Raw genomic sequence first — 17,100 nt, 5'->3', positions numbered from 1 at the left:
AGGAGGCGTGTGCAGCCTGGTGTGTGGCAGGTCTGAGGACCCAGGTCTTTACCACGTTTCCAGAGATAACTGACATTTTCTGCTAAGAAGCACAGCTCAAAGTGAGAGGCAGGTGGAACTAGAGCAAACTGCGATCGGAAGGGAAAATGGGAGCTGTAGGGAAAAAGAGAAAGAGCTCCTGGCAGAGGGGTCACCGCGGCTCTGGGATTTGCAGGAATTTATCACCACCATTAACAGCTATTTTCCGAAGGTTGTTTACAGCCTGATCCAGGGGCAACCAGATTGAGAAGCCCCTTTCTGGGACCCTAACCACGCCCCCTCATCCGCCAACTCCCCCCTTACACTAAACTAATGTATTCAGGGCCATCCCCTTGTTGGACCCTCCCATTGGCTCGAATCCTAACCAATCAGAGCCTTGCAGCGGTTTCACCTGGTTTCCCCCCCTTTCCTAAATAAACAAACAAACCATCCGGTGCTCTGCCAGCCCCCTCCCCTCCCAGCACCTCTATCCCCCCTCAGCCAAATGAGTGTGGGCTGCGGCAACCCATCTTGTCCCGGTGGCTGGCCGCTCTGTCCTCCACCTCTCACGTCTACCCTCCACCCCATCCTTCTGGTACTCCGGACTAGGCTTGGTGTGGTTAGAGAGCCCCGCCTCCTCCCGTCGGTTCTGTCTTGAACCAAACGCCCTTAGATTCACCCAAAGGGTCTCTGCCGCTTTGAAGATGGCCCTGCTTCCCTGGCTCCCGGTCCCCATCCCACGCACACCTCTACTGGTGGCCGCTTGCGCCCCTCCACCGCTCGGGTAGCTGTCTCTGGTGCGAGCTGCCGCGTGAGGCGACGGTCACGTGTTGTTTTGCCCACTGCCTTGAGCCCAGTGAAGTGGGCGGGGACGCGGGCCTAGGCGGGAGGGGTCTGGGGCGGGCAGACAGGGGGAGACTGCCTCTTCTCCCCCCAAAGCCCTCCCTTCACGAGCCCCCCCTCCCCTCCGCTCACCTTAAAACCACCGTGCATCACCATGGCGAGTTGCTCCTTCTCTGGCCACCAAGCACCTAGGAGACTGAGAGCCTCAGCAGCAGCAGCAGCCTCCGCAGCTCTAGCAGCAGTGGCGACCACCCCGCTCCTTTCCTCGGGAACCCCGACCGCACTCATTGGGACCGGGTCATCCTGTCCGGGAGCCATGTGGCTCTCCACAGCCACTGGCTCCCGGTCAGACTCGGAATCCGAAGAGGAGGACCTCCCCGTCGGGGATGAAGTCTGCAAACGCGGCTACCTGAGGAAGCAAAAGCATGGGCATAGGCGTTACTTCGTGCTCAAACTCGAGACCGCAGACGCTCCGGCTCGGCTGGAATACTACCGAAATGCCAGGAAGTTCCGGCACAGTGTCCGCGCCGCGGCGGCTGCAGCAGAGGCGGCCGCCTCCGGTGCTGCGGTCCCCGCACTCATCCCACCGCGTCGCGTGATCATCCTGTACCAATGCTTCTCCGTAAGCCAGCGCGCCGATGCCAGGTACCGACACCTCATTGCCCTTTTTACCCAGGACGAATACTTCGCGATGGTGGCCGAGAACGAGTCGGAACAAGAAAGCTGGTACTTGCTCCTCAGCCGCCTCATCCTCGAGAGCAAGCGCCGCCGCTGCGGCACGCTAGGCGCGCTGCCGGACGGAGAGCCGGCAGCCCTGGCGGCCACAGCGGCGGCGGAGCCACCCTTCTACAAAGATGTGTGGCAGGTAGTAGTGAAACCCAGGGGGCTGGGGCACAGAAAAGAGCTGAGCGGCGTGTTCCGGCTGTGTCTTACCGACGAAGAGGTAGTGTTTGTAAGGCTCAATACGGAAGTGGCCAGTGTGGTCGTCCAGCTGCTGAGCATTCGTCGCTGTGGGCACTCGGAGCAGTACTTCTTCCTGGAAGTCGGCAGATCCACTGTCATAGGTCCGGGGGAGCTGTGGATGCAGGTGGATGACTCTGTGGTGGCCCAAAATATGCATGAGTTGTTTTTGGAGAAGATGAGAGCCTTGTGCGCAGATGAGTACAGAGCCCGATGCCGCAGCTACAGCATCAGTATTGGCGCCCACCTGTTAACCCTGCTGTCCACTAGGAGGCACCTGGGCTTGCTCCCGCTGGAGCCTGGCGGCTGGCTCAGAAGATTCGGCTTGGAGCAGTTTTGCCGCCTCAGAGCTCTCCGTGACAGGGAAGAGATGCTATTCACCAGGCGCTTCATTTCACCCAGAGAGCCTCCGCCTCCTTTTAGGCGAGGAAGAGGGCACCTGCCCAGAGCCCGCAGGTCCAGGAGAGCCGCGTCAGTACCACCCAGCCTTTTCCGACGCTCAGCACCTAGTCCGGGACGGATCCCACAGCCTGGAGATGTCCCCAACGACAGAGCCCGTGAAACCTCCGGTTCCAGCTCTGGCAACACTGAAGAAAAAGACAAGGAGGGTGAGGAAGGAAACCGAGGTGATTACATACCTATGAACAACTGGGGCTCAGGAAATGGCCGGGGCTCAGGAGGTGGACGGGGCTCAAGTGGCCAAGGTTCCAGTAGCCAGGGCTCAGGCGGGAGACAGGGATCTGGAGGTGGCCAGGGCTCAGGAGGTCAGGGTGCCGGAGGAAACCAGTGTTCAGGAAATGGCCAGGGCACGGCAGGTGGCCATGGCTCAGGTGGAGGTGGCCATGGCTCAGGCGGTGGCCAGAGACCCGGAGATGGTCATGGCTCAGGTGGTGGCAAGAACTCAGGAAGTGGGAAAAATTCTAACGATGGTGACCGTGGAAAATCTGTGAAGAAAAGATCCTACTTTGGTAAATTCACTCAAAGCAAGCAGCAGCAAACACTGCCTCCACCCCCGCCGCCACCGCCAGCAGCTGGAGCAACTGGTGGCAAAGGGAAGTCTGGGGGAAGATTCCGACTTTATTTTTGCGCAGACAGAGGCACAAAAGAACGCAAAGAAGTCAAAGAGGTGAAAGATATGGAGACCCCAGGAGGTGCGACCCGGGGGCCTTACAGAGCCAGAGCTTTCGATGAAGATGAGGATGACCCGTATGTGCCAATGAGACCAGGGGTGGCTGCTCCTCTTGCGTGTTCCAGTGATTATATGCCAATGGCTCCTCAAAATTCCTCTGCTTCAACAAAGCGCCACTCTAGGTCACCCTTTGAAGACTCCAGAGGGTACATGATGATGTTTCCCAGAGTGAGCCCACCACCACCTGTGCCAAGTGCTTCGAAAGCACCGGACACTAATAAAGAGGATGACTCAAAGGACAATGACAGTGACAGTGATTACATGTTTATGGCTCCTGGAGCAGGTGCGATTCCTAAAAATCCTCCCAATGCCCAGGGAGGCTCTTCCTCCAAAAGCTGGAGCTCTTACTTCTCTCTGCCAAGTCCTTTTCAGAGTTCACCTTTGGGACAGAGTGACCACAGTGAGTATGTTCCGATGTTACCTGGAAAATTCCTGGGGAGCGGTCTACACAAAGAAGCCTCCTTTAGCCAGGGCACCAAAGATGGGTCTTCAAAGCCTTCAACTGAGGGGACATTCTTAAAACTTAAAGATAAGAAGTCATCTGTAAAGCCTTCAGATGATGTGCCCCCAAAGAACAAGGCTAAGGAACTTAACCACCTTTCTTTTATTGCAAAAGGAAATCAAGTAAAGCCTAAACCGCTAAACCCCACACAGGAGCAGAGAGAAGCCGATAGCTCCCGTGACTATATCAACATTGACTTTATTAAGAGAGAGCGCCTTGTGCTACCTTCTTCTGCTCAAGGACTGCCAGACATGCGGGGCGTAATTACTGACCCCGCACCCACAGCTTTTTCTGGCTACCTGAATGTTGAATTCGGGGTGCCCTTTCCACATCCAACAATCCGCCTCTCAGATCTTTTAAGAGTTCTACCAGGTGCCAACTCCATCCCTCTGGCCGGTGCTAGGTGGCCCTTCCCAGGCAGTGCTATAGGTAGCATTGTGGAAGCGGGAGAATACATTGAAGTAATTTTCAACCCGGCTATGACACCAACCATGTCTTTTGCTGACAGTGCCATTTGCTATGATGCTCAAACAGGTCAAATCTATGTCGTCGACCCATTTTCTGAATGCTGTATGGACGTTTCTCTCTTTCCTGGTCGACGCTCTGAACCGCCACCTGTAGCTAGGCTGCGGCGGGAGGAAGCACCGGAGAGAAGACGCCCACAAAGCCGCTCCCAAAGTTTATTTGCCAGCACTCGAGCCGCTGTCTCGGCTTTCCCGACTGACAGTTTGGACAGAGACTTTCCCGCCGCTTCTGCGGTGATTGCTGCTCCAGCTGAGGCGCCTCTCTTGGCAGTGAGCCGGGCTTTAGCCGTGGTCTCTGCGCTCGCAGCGGCCCCCAGCATTGGCGACGCCTTTTCAGGCTTCCGCGCAGCGGCAGGAGTTGACTCCGCCTCCGCTCGCGGGTTCCAACCTGTTGCGGGTGCCCGGGCTGTAAGAGAATTCCGGGACCTTGCAGCAGGCTGGAATCCTGGAGCCCTTAACCCAGGAGCCCGAGGTGAGGACCTGGCGGCCGGCGCAGCGGCTCCCCCGCCGCCACCTCGCCAGATTTGGGTGCTGAGACCCCAAGAGAGAGCGGATTCTGAGGACGACGACGATGATGACAATGACATTTACGTGAGAATGGACTTTGCCAGACGTGACTACAGGAAGTGACCACTCTCCGAAATGAGGTTGGTGAATTTATAATTAAAATTCCTTGAGTTATTGGAAATCGATTAATAAGTGAGTTGATGCGTTTGTTGGCATGCTGTTAGCAGTAAGTGACCTGCTAGTTCATTTCCTAGTGTTATTACAGAGAATAGAATTGTTTTAATTTTTCACACGATATATTTTTGGCCTTTGTGAAAACATTAGCTTTTACATAACCCATATATTTATCTGACAGAGCCGATTGTTAAACATTGCATTAACTTCTTAAGAGTGGTTTAAAGTAAAGACCCACAGCAACCGCAGCATGAGGATGCTTTCAAAGGTACTTCCTCTTCCCTAAGTTCTTCAGATACTGAGTTCTATGCATTCAATTTCCAAGCTACTTGTCTAGGTGTGCTCTACCTAAGGGCAGTGGTTGAAAGAGAACGCAGAGAGTTCAGCCGTTAACAAGCCAACTATTAACATATTTACTTTCTAAAGGGCAGTCATTGTTTGGCTAGTTTGCAGTGGTTTGTCTAAAAGGTTAACGCTTGGTTGTCATCTGAAAGAGGAGAGGATGCATAAAACCCCAGATGATTAAAAGATACTCTTTGCTCTGGAAAGTGTTTCTGTGCTGATCCAATCCGTTTTTGTTTTTACACAGAATTGAGAGAAAGCATGTGTGTTCCTTTTCTGTCATTGGTAGGGAAAGACAAGTTACTTTTGCTGTGCTTCATTTATTATTTTTAGCTCCCCTCCTCCACCTCTCTGAAGAGGGTGTAGTGGTATCTTGATTATGGATATGAATATTGTTTCAAAGGTTTAAAAAGCATATAAAACATTTCATTGGTGTGTCTTCTGGAAAATGGAGAAAAGCAAGACAAAAAGGCTGGTGGAAGAAGATGGACCCCCTAGCTCCCACACAGGGTGGCTAACCCTGGAGCAGTGGGAGACTTTTAACGCCTAATTTTCTGTAGGAAGAGAAGGATTTCTGAGAACAAAGCTTAGTGAATCTGTGAACAAAATTGCCCAACTTTGTCTTGAGAGAGTCTCAAGTAATCTTTGCAGATGATACCCTTGGGGTCTGCCTGCCCTCCCTTCTCTCTTTAGAAGAGCATGCTTTCCCCGTGACGGGTTGGTCCCCAGCAGTTGTCAGTGCAGTAGTCAGTTTTGCTTTGCTTGCTCTCTGGAATGCTTTTGTGATTGGATCTTTGCCCACTGTGCTTGATCAGGCAGAACAAGCTGGGGTTGATCACAACCATCCCCTTACAAGCTCTCCATTTAGCGCAGGTGTAGCCCCCTACCTCCTCTTTCTCTCCTTGCTATAGAAAACTTGCCATACAAAACCTCACATTGCAGCACAGACACACCAAAGGAATGATCATTAAAACAACAAAAGGCTGATTTGGCTTGCCTAAGGACTTCATTCAAAAGTCCTTTTAATTGTGAGCTCCTCCCCAACACACACACACACACACACACACACACACACACCAAACACATACACGGGGGGGGGCACACACAGAGAGAGAACTACCATCATAGGTATATGTATTTAAAAATCATAATTCAATTTCCAAGAACATAGATCTTATGTGGAAGTCTAACTGCTCATGGTACTGTGTACAACTCTGAAGTCAAATTCCACATCAAAAGAGTAGCTGCTTGTGACCCTGTGATTTTTTTTTTTGAAAGATGCCTACACTTTCCAATATTCTGGTCTTTGTACACACACACAAACACACAAATAAAAATAGTGAAATCATACTGTTCTTCAAATATTCAAATAAACTCTGACATCTGAGGATTATTGAGATTCAATGACCATTATATTTATATAAGTTACTGATTAGTGACCTTGTAGCTATATTGGAGATTTAATATGCGCTGATTGTACTGTGTATTGAGGAAATTCCTAACTTCATTGTGGGACTACACCACTGAAGTTGTAACTTACAGACAGGCAGGAGCTTACATTGAGATAAGTGAATGGAAGCATTTTGGAGCATGAAATCACTTTATAAATCAAAAGGGTTTTTGGTTGATGGTTTAACACAGAAGTGAAAATTCAAGCATTTAAACTAATGATTTAGTTTTTCTGAAAACTAGCTAATTTCTTGGTGCTAAAGAGATATTTGACATGTAGTTTACTATAAGATATCATATGGAAGGGCACGGGAGGAGGTATGGTATTGTAAAAACCTATTGCAGAAAATGACTTTAGGTAGCATTTTAATGTGGATTGATAAAGTGTTGGCTGTGAAATGTTTAAAACAGGTCAAATGAATCTGATGATGTTTTTCCTCTAAAGCTATAGATGAACTGCAGGTTATTTCTGTTCTGTCTTACTTACCTAGGATTTAAAAATTGAATGCGGCATGTTAGGAAACAGAGTTGTAAACAAGGCACAAAGGCACAATGTTAGGAGTCACAAAGCTCAATAAGTTAATTTCCATCTATGGAATGTGTTTAGAACTAGCATAGAGCAGTATTATATGTGTATTATTATGTAGTTAGGATTAGTATCCTGGTTGTGACTGTTAACTACTACATTTAAAAATCCAAAACTAAGTTAAAATTCTGTGTCACTTTTTGTCTCTTTTCTTTCATTAAAAATATCCCACTTGATTATTCACAGTTGGGATCTTTATATTGAGATCTGTTTATGATGTAAGTGAGATTATAATTCGTTAAGACCACTTCTATTGTGAAGTATAAAAATGATGAATGTATAGCCTTATTTCTCTATAGTCAAGCTTCATGTAAGTATTTTGTAGTTGCTTGTTTAAACCAATTAGATACACCCAGAATATAACTTGAGTATGTATTTTTTGATACATGAAATATGTTTAAAGCAATTCCTTGATGATCAAGCTTTTGAACACATTAGCATTTAGAAGAGTGTCATTTCCCATATGATTTCATCTATTCCTAAACTGTTGTGTGCCTTTTTACTTCTTTTAATGCTTTACCTGATATAAAATTGATAGGTTGAAGTGATTTTTGGATGTAAATTTCCCTGGTATTTTAATTCAAGACATAGGAGCATGAAATGGGCAGCTGTAGATTATATGAAATGATTGGCCATTCAAATTAGTTATATTATGATAGTATTAAAAGGCCAAAACTAGTAATTAACCTTTGACAATTTAGTTCCTATTGTCACAACATAGGAACCCCAAGCATTTTGCTGTTGTCCTGCTGCCAAGTTCCATTGTTATAAATTATAGGTGCTGAAGGCAAATCATTTTTACTGTATTAGACATATTTAATGTAAATAACAGAATATGATCTCTAGATAGCAGACAATTTCCAGCTATAATTGATGGTTTACTTATTTTATGTAGCATTCATCATCCATCTCCACCAAATCTAGATAATTCTTTGGAGTAATAAAGTATTTGACCTAAATAATTAAAAAGGACCTCACCCAGTTAAAGTTAGCTAAAGTTGTTGGCAATCATTATTCATTTGTATTTGTTCTATTTTAAGACTGATGCTTCCAGGATAAAAATGTCAGCTAGGAGCAAAACATCTCTTTGAAACCAGTGCCAGGTCTTTAATTAAGCACACCAGACAATTACACTTTCATAAATACTCAACCAGGGTCTTTAGCTTTCTTTCCCTGTCTCTAATCGCCAAACATGAACCAAAATTCTTCCAAGTCATTGGCAGGCGTTTATCTTGGGGTACAATCTCGGGTTTATGAAGTACCACCACCACCACCACCACCACCAACAACAACAAAAAAAAAACCCCTCATGTTAGAACAGATATGCCTGGCCCTTGCAGGAAAAAATGTAAGGATTACTGTGTGTGTGATTTTACAATGGATTGTTGTTCAATTGTCAACTTGTTGATTGAGGGAATGCTTTCCAGTTACAGATTGATTGCCTTATATTTTTCAAAGTGCTTTCACACTCATTACTTTACTGCTGGTAAGTACTGAAAGTGACGCTGGAGTTAAGAATTTTCCCGAGTTCATGAAGGTAAGTGGCAGAACTAAAAATGTAACTCAGAACTCTGTTTTCCAGTCTACTGCTCCTTCTGGCACATGACACTGACTTATAAGAAAGTCTTAGTTTGTCATATTTATATTAATGAAAGTTATATATGAAAGCTTTGGGAGCAAAAGCACAAGTACACATTAATTTGATGCTAGAAAATTTTGTTGGAATGCTCTCAGAGCATTCTAAGTTGACCATCAGTCAGGGCTCAGGTGATCTTCATTGCATTGACCTCAGCTGGAACTTAATGTTTTAAAATGTACCTAGAGAAGAGTTAGCTGTTCTTACTTCCCAAACACAAATTATGTGAGCATGTGTGTGTGTGTGTGTGTGTGTATGATAAGTATTTATATCAAATAAAAGCATTGGAAAGGAAAGAATGTGAATTGAGGGTGTAGTCAGTAAATTCCAACTAATAGTTATTTGCTTAACTGAATTTAGATTTCTATGGCTTTGATAATAGTGGCATTTGTCAGCTATTACGAGCCTTTTAATTTAATTTGTTTCTTTCTGTGTAAATCTCATATTTTAATCTAAACTACCACAGTGAGCATAACAGGATAAAATAAAACAGATAGGGAAAAAAGTGTTATAGACATGTATGCTGGTGTGTGTGTGTGTGTGTGTGTGTCTGTCTGTCTGTCTCTCCGTACACATATGGAGGTGCTTTGGGCCTTTAGGCAGGTAGTTTTCAGAAGTCTTGAGAAACAGATCCTATGTGGGACATTAAATCTTGTTTTAAGTTAAATTCATTTTCTTTAGCACCATTTTAAAGGCTTTAAGACTATATACAAATATCCTTTTATTGGTCGTCTTGGGAAATACATTTTGTGAAATACTAAGTTAAAACTGGTAGTATGTGGTTAGAGGGGCTGGCAACCTCTTAGACCATGAGGATCATTTACTGAATGAAAAATGGAAATGCAAGCAATTAATTTTTAGAACAATGAAGTGAAGATATTGCAATCCACTTGGGATTTTTTTTGGCACAACTATTGAAATGCAAACTATAAACCTATTGATAACATTGTCAGTATTTTATCCTTGCTTTACGGACGTAAGCTGTTCTCCAGCTAATCTACATTGATTATTGGGCACACAGATGTGGAAACATAGGGTTGACATGTAAGATTTGGGAAATTTTTAGGAGATTTTAATGTTAACAAATATACTGGTTTTGATTTGTGTTGATTTAAAGGATTTTTTTCTATTTCAGACTGATGAATTCCTTTTAGACTAGAAAATGGCTGCATACGTGTTTACTTATAGAAATGAGAAAGTGATTGTTGTTTTCCCCTACACTATAATATACTTTCTTTATTGTAAAAGTTACCATTGCTTGTATCTATGACTTGTACTGTTAAGATGCCCTTTACCAGACTTGGGTTCTTCATTTCAGAAAAAAATGACTTTACCTGGTTTCTCTCTAACAGAAAAGGTGGGGACCGTCTAGATATCCTATAAGGACTATGTAGAATGTAGAACTACTACTGTTCTAGATGTCACCAGCCCCAGCTTGTTTGCACTCAGCTAAAAGCAACAGCTTTCCTTGATGGGATTCCTGTTGTACACTTCTGAGGATGTGTTGCCTGGTTCATTACCATTTGTTGGCACACAAGTAACCAGGCTGATACTTCCATGCTTAGATTGACCACAATATGTGTGGTCCTCTTCAGACTTTAAAGAATTGTGGAATATCCCATTCCCCATAAATTGTGATCACCCTAGCGAGATTTAATTTTAGATCTCAAAAGTTCTATAATTTGCCACAATTTGATTTCTGATTTCCTACTTGAAGACTTGAAATGTAGAATGTCAGTCAAGACAATACCTACAGGTGATCTTGAAAATCACTCACATGTGCATCCACCATGCCCTCGAATGAACGACTAGGGAATGCGATTTTAACCTTTTGACTATAGGAGTCCTTATTATTTCTATCATCCATCATGACTAGAAGATCTATTTTCCTGGAGTTCCAAATTGAAACTTCCAGTGCATCTCACAGAAATGATTGGAAAAAACAGTTGCTCTGTTGGTTCAGGAAATGAAGAGGTTAAATAGCGTCTTATGTAGACCATTTTTCAGAGCAGTGTTTCTATGAGGTAATTTATTCTGAGTCTCAACTAACAATGAGCCTGGGACTATATGTCTTTTGTAAATTGAAGACTGAACATATTAAAATTCTACTAACTTGCATTCTTCATGTCAGCAGTAACTAGGCAGCAGAGTGAAAGAGTCCAAGTGTGTGTTGGGATGTAGTGGAGAAACCAACCTAGGATGAAAGATAAAGTGGTGGACCCCCAAGTCAATTTCCAAATAATCAGGACTGGAATGAACCAGCTTATGTGGCCAGAGCCCAGTCATGAAGGACAGATGCCAGACAACAAGGCTGCCCTTTAAAAACACAGAGTTTTACAAGTGATATCTGTTTTTATTCCAGATTCTTTTGACAAGTTCTTTTGGGAAATCACTGCCACTGTGGGGAAAATCATATTTTATCATTTGATCTAAGAAAGAGATACTATGAGTGGCACTATAAAGACCAGCAGAATTCCCTGTTAATTTTCACACTGTAGGGACAGTACTTCCTATTTATCCACTCATACAGGGAACTGTTCTTATTGAAGAGATGAAACCTGCATATAACCCAGTGACTGCTAAGCTAAGTAGCATGCTTGAATTGTTATATTTTTCATATATTCATCATGGAAGGCCATTTCCCTTCATTCACTTTGGTTCTTTGCTTGATGGATTTATTTGATCAAATGGAAAAGTAAATCCAAATCAGATAACTCCCCAAAGCATCATCACTATTCATTTTTCTGTTGGTGAGATTTTATTAAAAATAAATAGGAACTGAACACATGGTGTGGTTGTCAGCTCTTTAATATTCCTTTTGTAGACTTTTTCAGATTTATGTTTAATCCTGAATTGCTCTTTTCCACTACTCAGCAATCTTGTGAATTGCTTCTTTTTGGTGTTCTTTGGAATGTGTTCATGAATGTGAACTCATTTTAATATGGGCCTAAGAGAAACAGAATTATAAAGGCAAATCTGTGGCTCTGGTTCCCATAATGCACTGTAAAAGCAAGGTAAATTATTTGAGGATTATCGTTGTTTGGAAAGCATCATTCCTGTCTACTAACCTAGATGAACAGGAATTGACAAACATATTTGTAAACTTGAAACTACACGGCCATTTGCTGGGTCTTAGTAGGTTTTTCGTTCTTCACCCAGTGTTGATGCAAGTGTTATAGGAAGGCATGGAAATATGAATACAAGTTTTGGAAGAGCTGCTGTTATTTTTTGGAAGCAGAGAAAAAGATACTCCAATAGCAATAAATGGTTCTAATTCCAAGCATTGTCTCTTGGGTACCTTGGCAGCTTAATTTATGCATTTCTGCAAAGTTGCATGACATGAAGATCATAGTATATGATACTTAGAAATCCTCATTTGAAACAATTCCATTGTGTGTGTGTGTGTGTGTGTGTGTGTGTATATATATATATATATATATATATATATATGCTAAATTTGCGATATTCTTTTGTAACATCACATTTCTGTCAAAAAACATGTAGATAATATTTAAATAAAATCCCATGATACCTACCTAGCTCAATTTAGCCCCAAGTAAATGAGTTGCTAATGTGAACACCCACTACCCTCTATCCTAACAAAACCTAATACTTCACAAACACAGTGCTTACAGGAAGACTTAATACTTTCTACGTTAGTGCACTTCTTTTTAAGCTTTTTAATATGAAGGAAAGATCCCTACAATGAACATAACTAGCAACTACAATAAGTCGGGAGGGGTGGATACTCGGATGCTCAATCCTGCTGCATTTATCAAAACATCCATCAGAAAAAAATGGTACTTATAGTTAATTGAAGAACTTTTACTTTAAGCCAACTCTGGAGAAAGTTTTCCACAGATTCTTTTAGCTTGTTTTCTGTGTACAGGCAGCCCATGGTGTCAAATATCCGTGTGTATGCCAAGGCAGCATCCTCAGCGGGTCTCTCAGCTACCTCTGCAAGTTTTGTTTTCTTTTGTTTATGAACAAGGAGTGGGTGACAGCTCTTTGCACTAATTTTTAAAATAACTTTTGTCTTGTCATCCTTTTTTTTTTTAGAGTTATTACACTGCCACCAAAACCAAACACATTTTAGAAGAAAAGTGACACAGAACTTCATCTTTGTCTACTCCAGATCTGCCTAAAAGAAAGAAAATTCTGAGGCTTCTGAATAGAAACCAGCCTTGATTTCTACCAGTCAACGAGCAGACTGTGGCAGCTGAATGAGCATACTAATGGAGTTTATTCTCAGGACTGCCTCCTGCATCCATTGATTGACTTAAATATGTGCACACTGTACATTTGCTTTGCTTCCCAGGTTCCCTGATGTATCTGTTTAAAAGGAATGAGATGCTATAAGTTAGTGTCTCATAACCCTACCCCTTTCCTCTCATAAAAAAAAGTGTAAATATAGCCAGCCTAAAATACTTGGGAGAGTTTTCAATGAGAATATCTTTAAACAACGGTAGAGAAAGAGACATCTATGTGAATGAGAAGGTAGGTGTGATCTGGAGAATCTTTTTTTCTGAACATTTACATACTTAAAACATTTCTTGATCAAGGAATTAATGTGAACTGAACTTCTATCTTGACAGGACATTTTCAGTATTTTAAAGACATGACTAAAGGGCAAATTATCTCAGATTTTGCTCGTTAACCAGACTACAACATTCTATCAACACTAACCATCAAGTAAAGTGATATCTTGACAGAGTTGTTCTAGCATTTTAAAGGCAGAACCAAGGAGCAGGTTTTCTACTTCTTTGTGTAGTGCCTGGGATGTTCTGCTATTGAATTGAACATATCCAAACCTATTGTTTTGATTTTATTTTGAAATCTACATTTATTCTCTGTAAAGAGGCAAGTATCCATTTCACAAGACCCTTTCTGCCTCTCTGGGGGCTCCTCCTTCCAACTCTTTAAACTGCCTCCCCCTCTTTCTGGCTTTCCCCCTAGTAACCATTCTCCCTCCCATGCCCAGGATGCCCACGGTGCCTATAAAAACATTGCTTACCCATATTCAGAAATTGGTGTATACCTATCAAATTCATCAACCAGTCAACTGATGCCTAAAACTCAAGCCAAAAGGAACCTCTTATAAGGCCTTGTTTCCTTCTGGACAATGAAGCCAATATAAGATGTACAAAATTTAAAAGAAAAAAATCAGAGCAAGCCCCTCCCCCCCATTTTTGCTTGCCTCTGATGGAAACTGAATTAAGATTTTTGGAACCTGGACCTTTGAGACTATGATAACAGCAGGTGGTGACCACACAGGATAGGTACAAAGGTCTTGAAGCTTGCTTAGAGCTTTGTTATGTGGTGGTACCCAGCTCTTGGCTCTCGTACCATCACTGGCAAACCTCATCATCTCACAGATGGGTGTGAGTGTTTGAGCAAGTGTCTACAAAAATGTGTGAGTGCTAGTGTGTGTGTGCACACATTTGTGTGTATGTACACCTTTGTGTACCTGTGAACATGTGATTATAGACGTACCTATTGTGTGTAACTCTGTTTAAAAAAAAATTGCTTTGCATCTAACGTGCAACTTTGAAGTAGTGTGAAACTTACCTGAAGTTCTTTGCCACTCGGTCCCTACATCTTTGAACGTGTGCTTCTAGTAAATGTGGCTAAACTAACTTTCCAGAGGACCGAGTTGATTTCTATTGTTTCTCCCTGCCTACTAAGCAAAGGGATGGGTGTGTGTGTGTGTGTGTGTGCTCCTTTTCCCCCACGTGAATTGTGCTGAGGAGAGGATGTGGCTTCAGTGCCAGACACTGAACCAGTTTCTGGTCATTGCTAGGGTATCACTTGCTTCCATCAGTCCCTTCAGGCTCCTCTCTTGTTCCTACCTAATTCAGTAACGCAGTGTGGCTTTTGTTCATCGTAACAGTGTACTCTTTAGGCAGCCTTTCTTCAGGCCTTCTATTACCATTTTATATTCAAGTAAGTTGTCATAATCGTTCAGAATTGTAGCAAGAAAAGATTTGAGGGAAACTGCTGTGTTACTTTGTTCATGTATTCGGCTTGGAGGCTGCCAATAGACAGGGAACAGAAGGTAGAGCACAGAGATAGCACACTTGCTGAATAAATGAATGGCAATCTCATACACAGTCGGACACACAATTAGTCACAGGTACAAATAGTCACAGGTACTGCATAACACATATGCAATCTCTTAAACACAACTTCTTAGTTTACAGATATAATTAATTTATTCAGTATTGTGCTGGAAGAATCTATGGAATATGTGTACCGCTATATCACTTGCCTTCCAGTGGTCAGTTTATGCTGCTGAGAAAAATAACGATGGAATGATTTGTGTGTGTGAGCACTACATTAGTTTGGTGTCATACATAGTTACTTGGTCAGTAAAAAACTAGAGCTTTACAGTTCCAACAGTTCATTACATTCGCTACTTCTGCTTCACAGACCTGCTTTGAGTTGCTCTGTGTTTGTCTTCCTTTGTAAATACTCTTAAACNTTCTTGTTTGTAAGCATCTGGTTTGCAGTTTTGGGAGACGACCGTGCAACTCTGTATAGTGTTTATATATATATCTGACTTGCTTTTCCTTAGAGCTACTTGCAATAAATGTGTTCATGTAAGTTGTTTGTGTGGTCTCATTTTTTTCTTAGTTGTCTCACCTTCATTACAAGTATATTTCCCTGCTCTTGTACAGTTGACTGCCAACCGTTTCCCAGAATGGAGCAGCTGGAGTAATTAAAACATGCCAGTCACATTGGCTACAAGCATGAAGCTTTTTGATAGAGTTAATGGAATCAACTCACTCTCAAGTCTACAAATGTAGCTTAAAACAATCTACAGAATGCCTGCCCAGAGTTTACAAGTAGATCTCAACAAGGGGTGACTACTACTAATCACCTACCCTAGGAGGGTGAACTGATTGTTTATAATTTAGCTTTCTTTCCTTTACTTGCCACTTAACACTATTCTTTGAAGGACTTCCCTTTCATTGCTTTATTGTTAACCATGGAAAAAGAAAATTTTAGTATATGAAAAATATACCAATAAACAGGTAGCATTTTTACACTGATGGACTATAAAAGGGAGAATAGATTGGATATCATAAATTCATTTATAAATTATGTCAGCCTTTTCTGAATCCACAGGCTTTTAGAAACATTAAAAAATGGTTACCCCTTTACCTATTTGGTCTTTCCCAAGTTACCTTTGCCACATAGAACAATGAGAGCAAATCTGGGACCAGTGGGTGCACACAGGTCAAATGGGTCACAGGGTAAAAAGGCAGAGCTCAAGTCCATGGGGAGACCATTAAGTTGATTGTACAGCTTGTGCTTTCTGGGTACATCTTAGATGATATATATGAAAAAATATTGCGATGGAAAGATAAAAAGTACCTTTATCATCACAGACTCCGTAACAGAACGTTAGTTACTCTAATTTCATGTATAAATAATAATTTACACACTTATATACATGTGTGTGAATGTATATCTATAAGTACACATATAGTTTTGTGATCTTCTTTTCATGGGATTATATACATACAATTTTATATATTATATATAAATATATTACTCATCTCCAATGGAATTTTAAAGACAAATGCACATACTGGTGTTTTTCAGCATGATCATTGTATTCCCATTTAGGGGTTAATTCTTAACTTGAAGTCCCGAAACAGTAGGGACAGACTATTGACAATCAGCACAACTCTGTTGCATGAAGCACCTGTATATAAGAGTGCATAAAACTTCAACTTACACACTCTTCTTGTCTCATTTGTGCTAACCAAATATTTTTTTGAGATGTCAAGGGGTTCTTGCATTTTTAATATAAAAGTTGGGGGACATATATTCATTAGATGTAGTGATGGGCTTTTAAAAGGCATTACCATACATGTGTATCACCTCACCCTATGTTTCTTGCACCATCCTCTTATTCTAATTCATCCCCCCAGATAGTTTTCCTTGTACTTTCACATCCTACTCACCCTGACAAGTTATGGAGTCAGCCCAGGTACCAACTAATAAAGCCTCAAATAAAGAACATGGGATATGTTTACACGATGGAGTTTTATTCAGTTATAACACATAACAGAAGGTGTCATTTTCAGGAAAATGGGTACTGTTTCTTTAAAACATAAAACCTTTCAGAACACTTGTCAGATAAAAGATGACTAAGTACACACTGGTTAAGCACATCCAGTGACTGTTTAGAAAAACATTAATAGGTGCTAATTGACCTCAAAAGACATCTTGGAAAAGCACCAAAATTCTCTTAAGAAATGTTTTGCAAACAAAGCTGACATAAGTCATAACCTGAAAAAAATGTGAGCATGAGAGTGTATGCGGGTAAGTCAGAACATGGCCCCTCATTTATAAAATGTG

At 42.4% G+C, this 17,100-nt stretch overlaps 1 protein-coding gene across 1 annotated transcript; it reads left to right on the top strand.

Moving 5' to 3' along the window:
• The first annotated feature begins 928 nt into the window (after positions 1–928).
• Irs4 (insulin receptor substrate 4) lies at positions 929–15,333 on the top strand. The gene is made up of 2 exons (XM_021188459.1): positions 929–4,683; positions 12,790–15,333. Exon 1 carries the CDS (start codon positions 1,016–1,018, stop codon positions 4,664–4,666), a length of 3,651 nt encoding a protein of 1,216 aa, XP_021044118.1. The 5' UTR covers positions 929–1,015; the 3' UTR covers positions 4,667–4,683; positions 12,790–15,333.
• Positions 15,334–17,100: the final 1,767 nt, after the last annotated feature.

The sequence above is a fragment of the Mus pahari genome, chromosome X, assembly GCF_900095145.1.
Source record: "Mus pahari chromosome X, PAHARI_EIJ_v1.1, whole genome shotgun sequence".
Lineage (NCBI taxonomy): Eukaryota > Metazoa > Chordata > Mammalia > Rodentia > Muridae > Mus > Mus pahari.
This window is presented reverse-complemented; position numbering and strand designations above follow the sequence as displayed.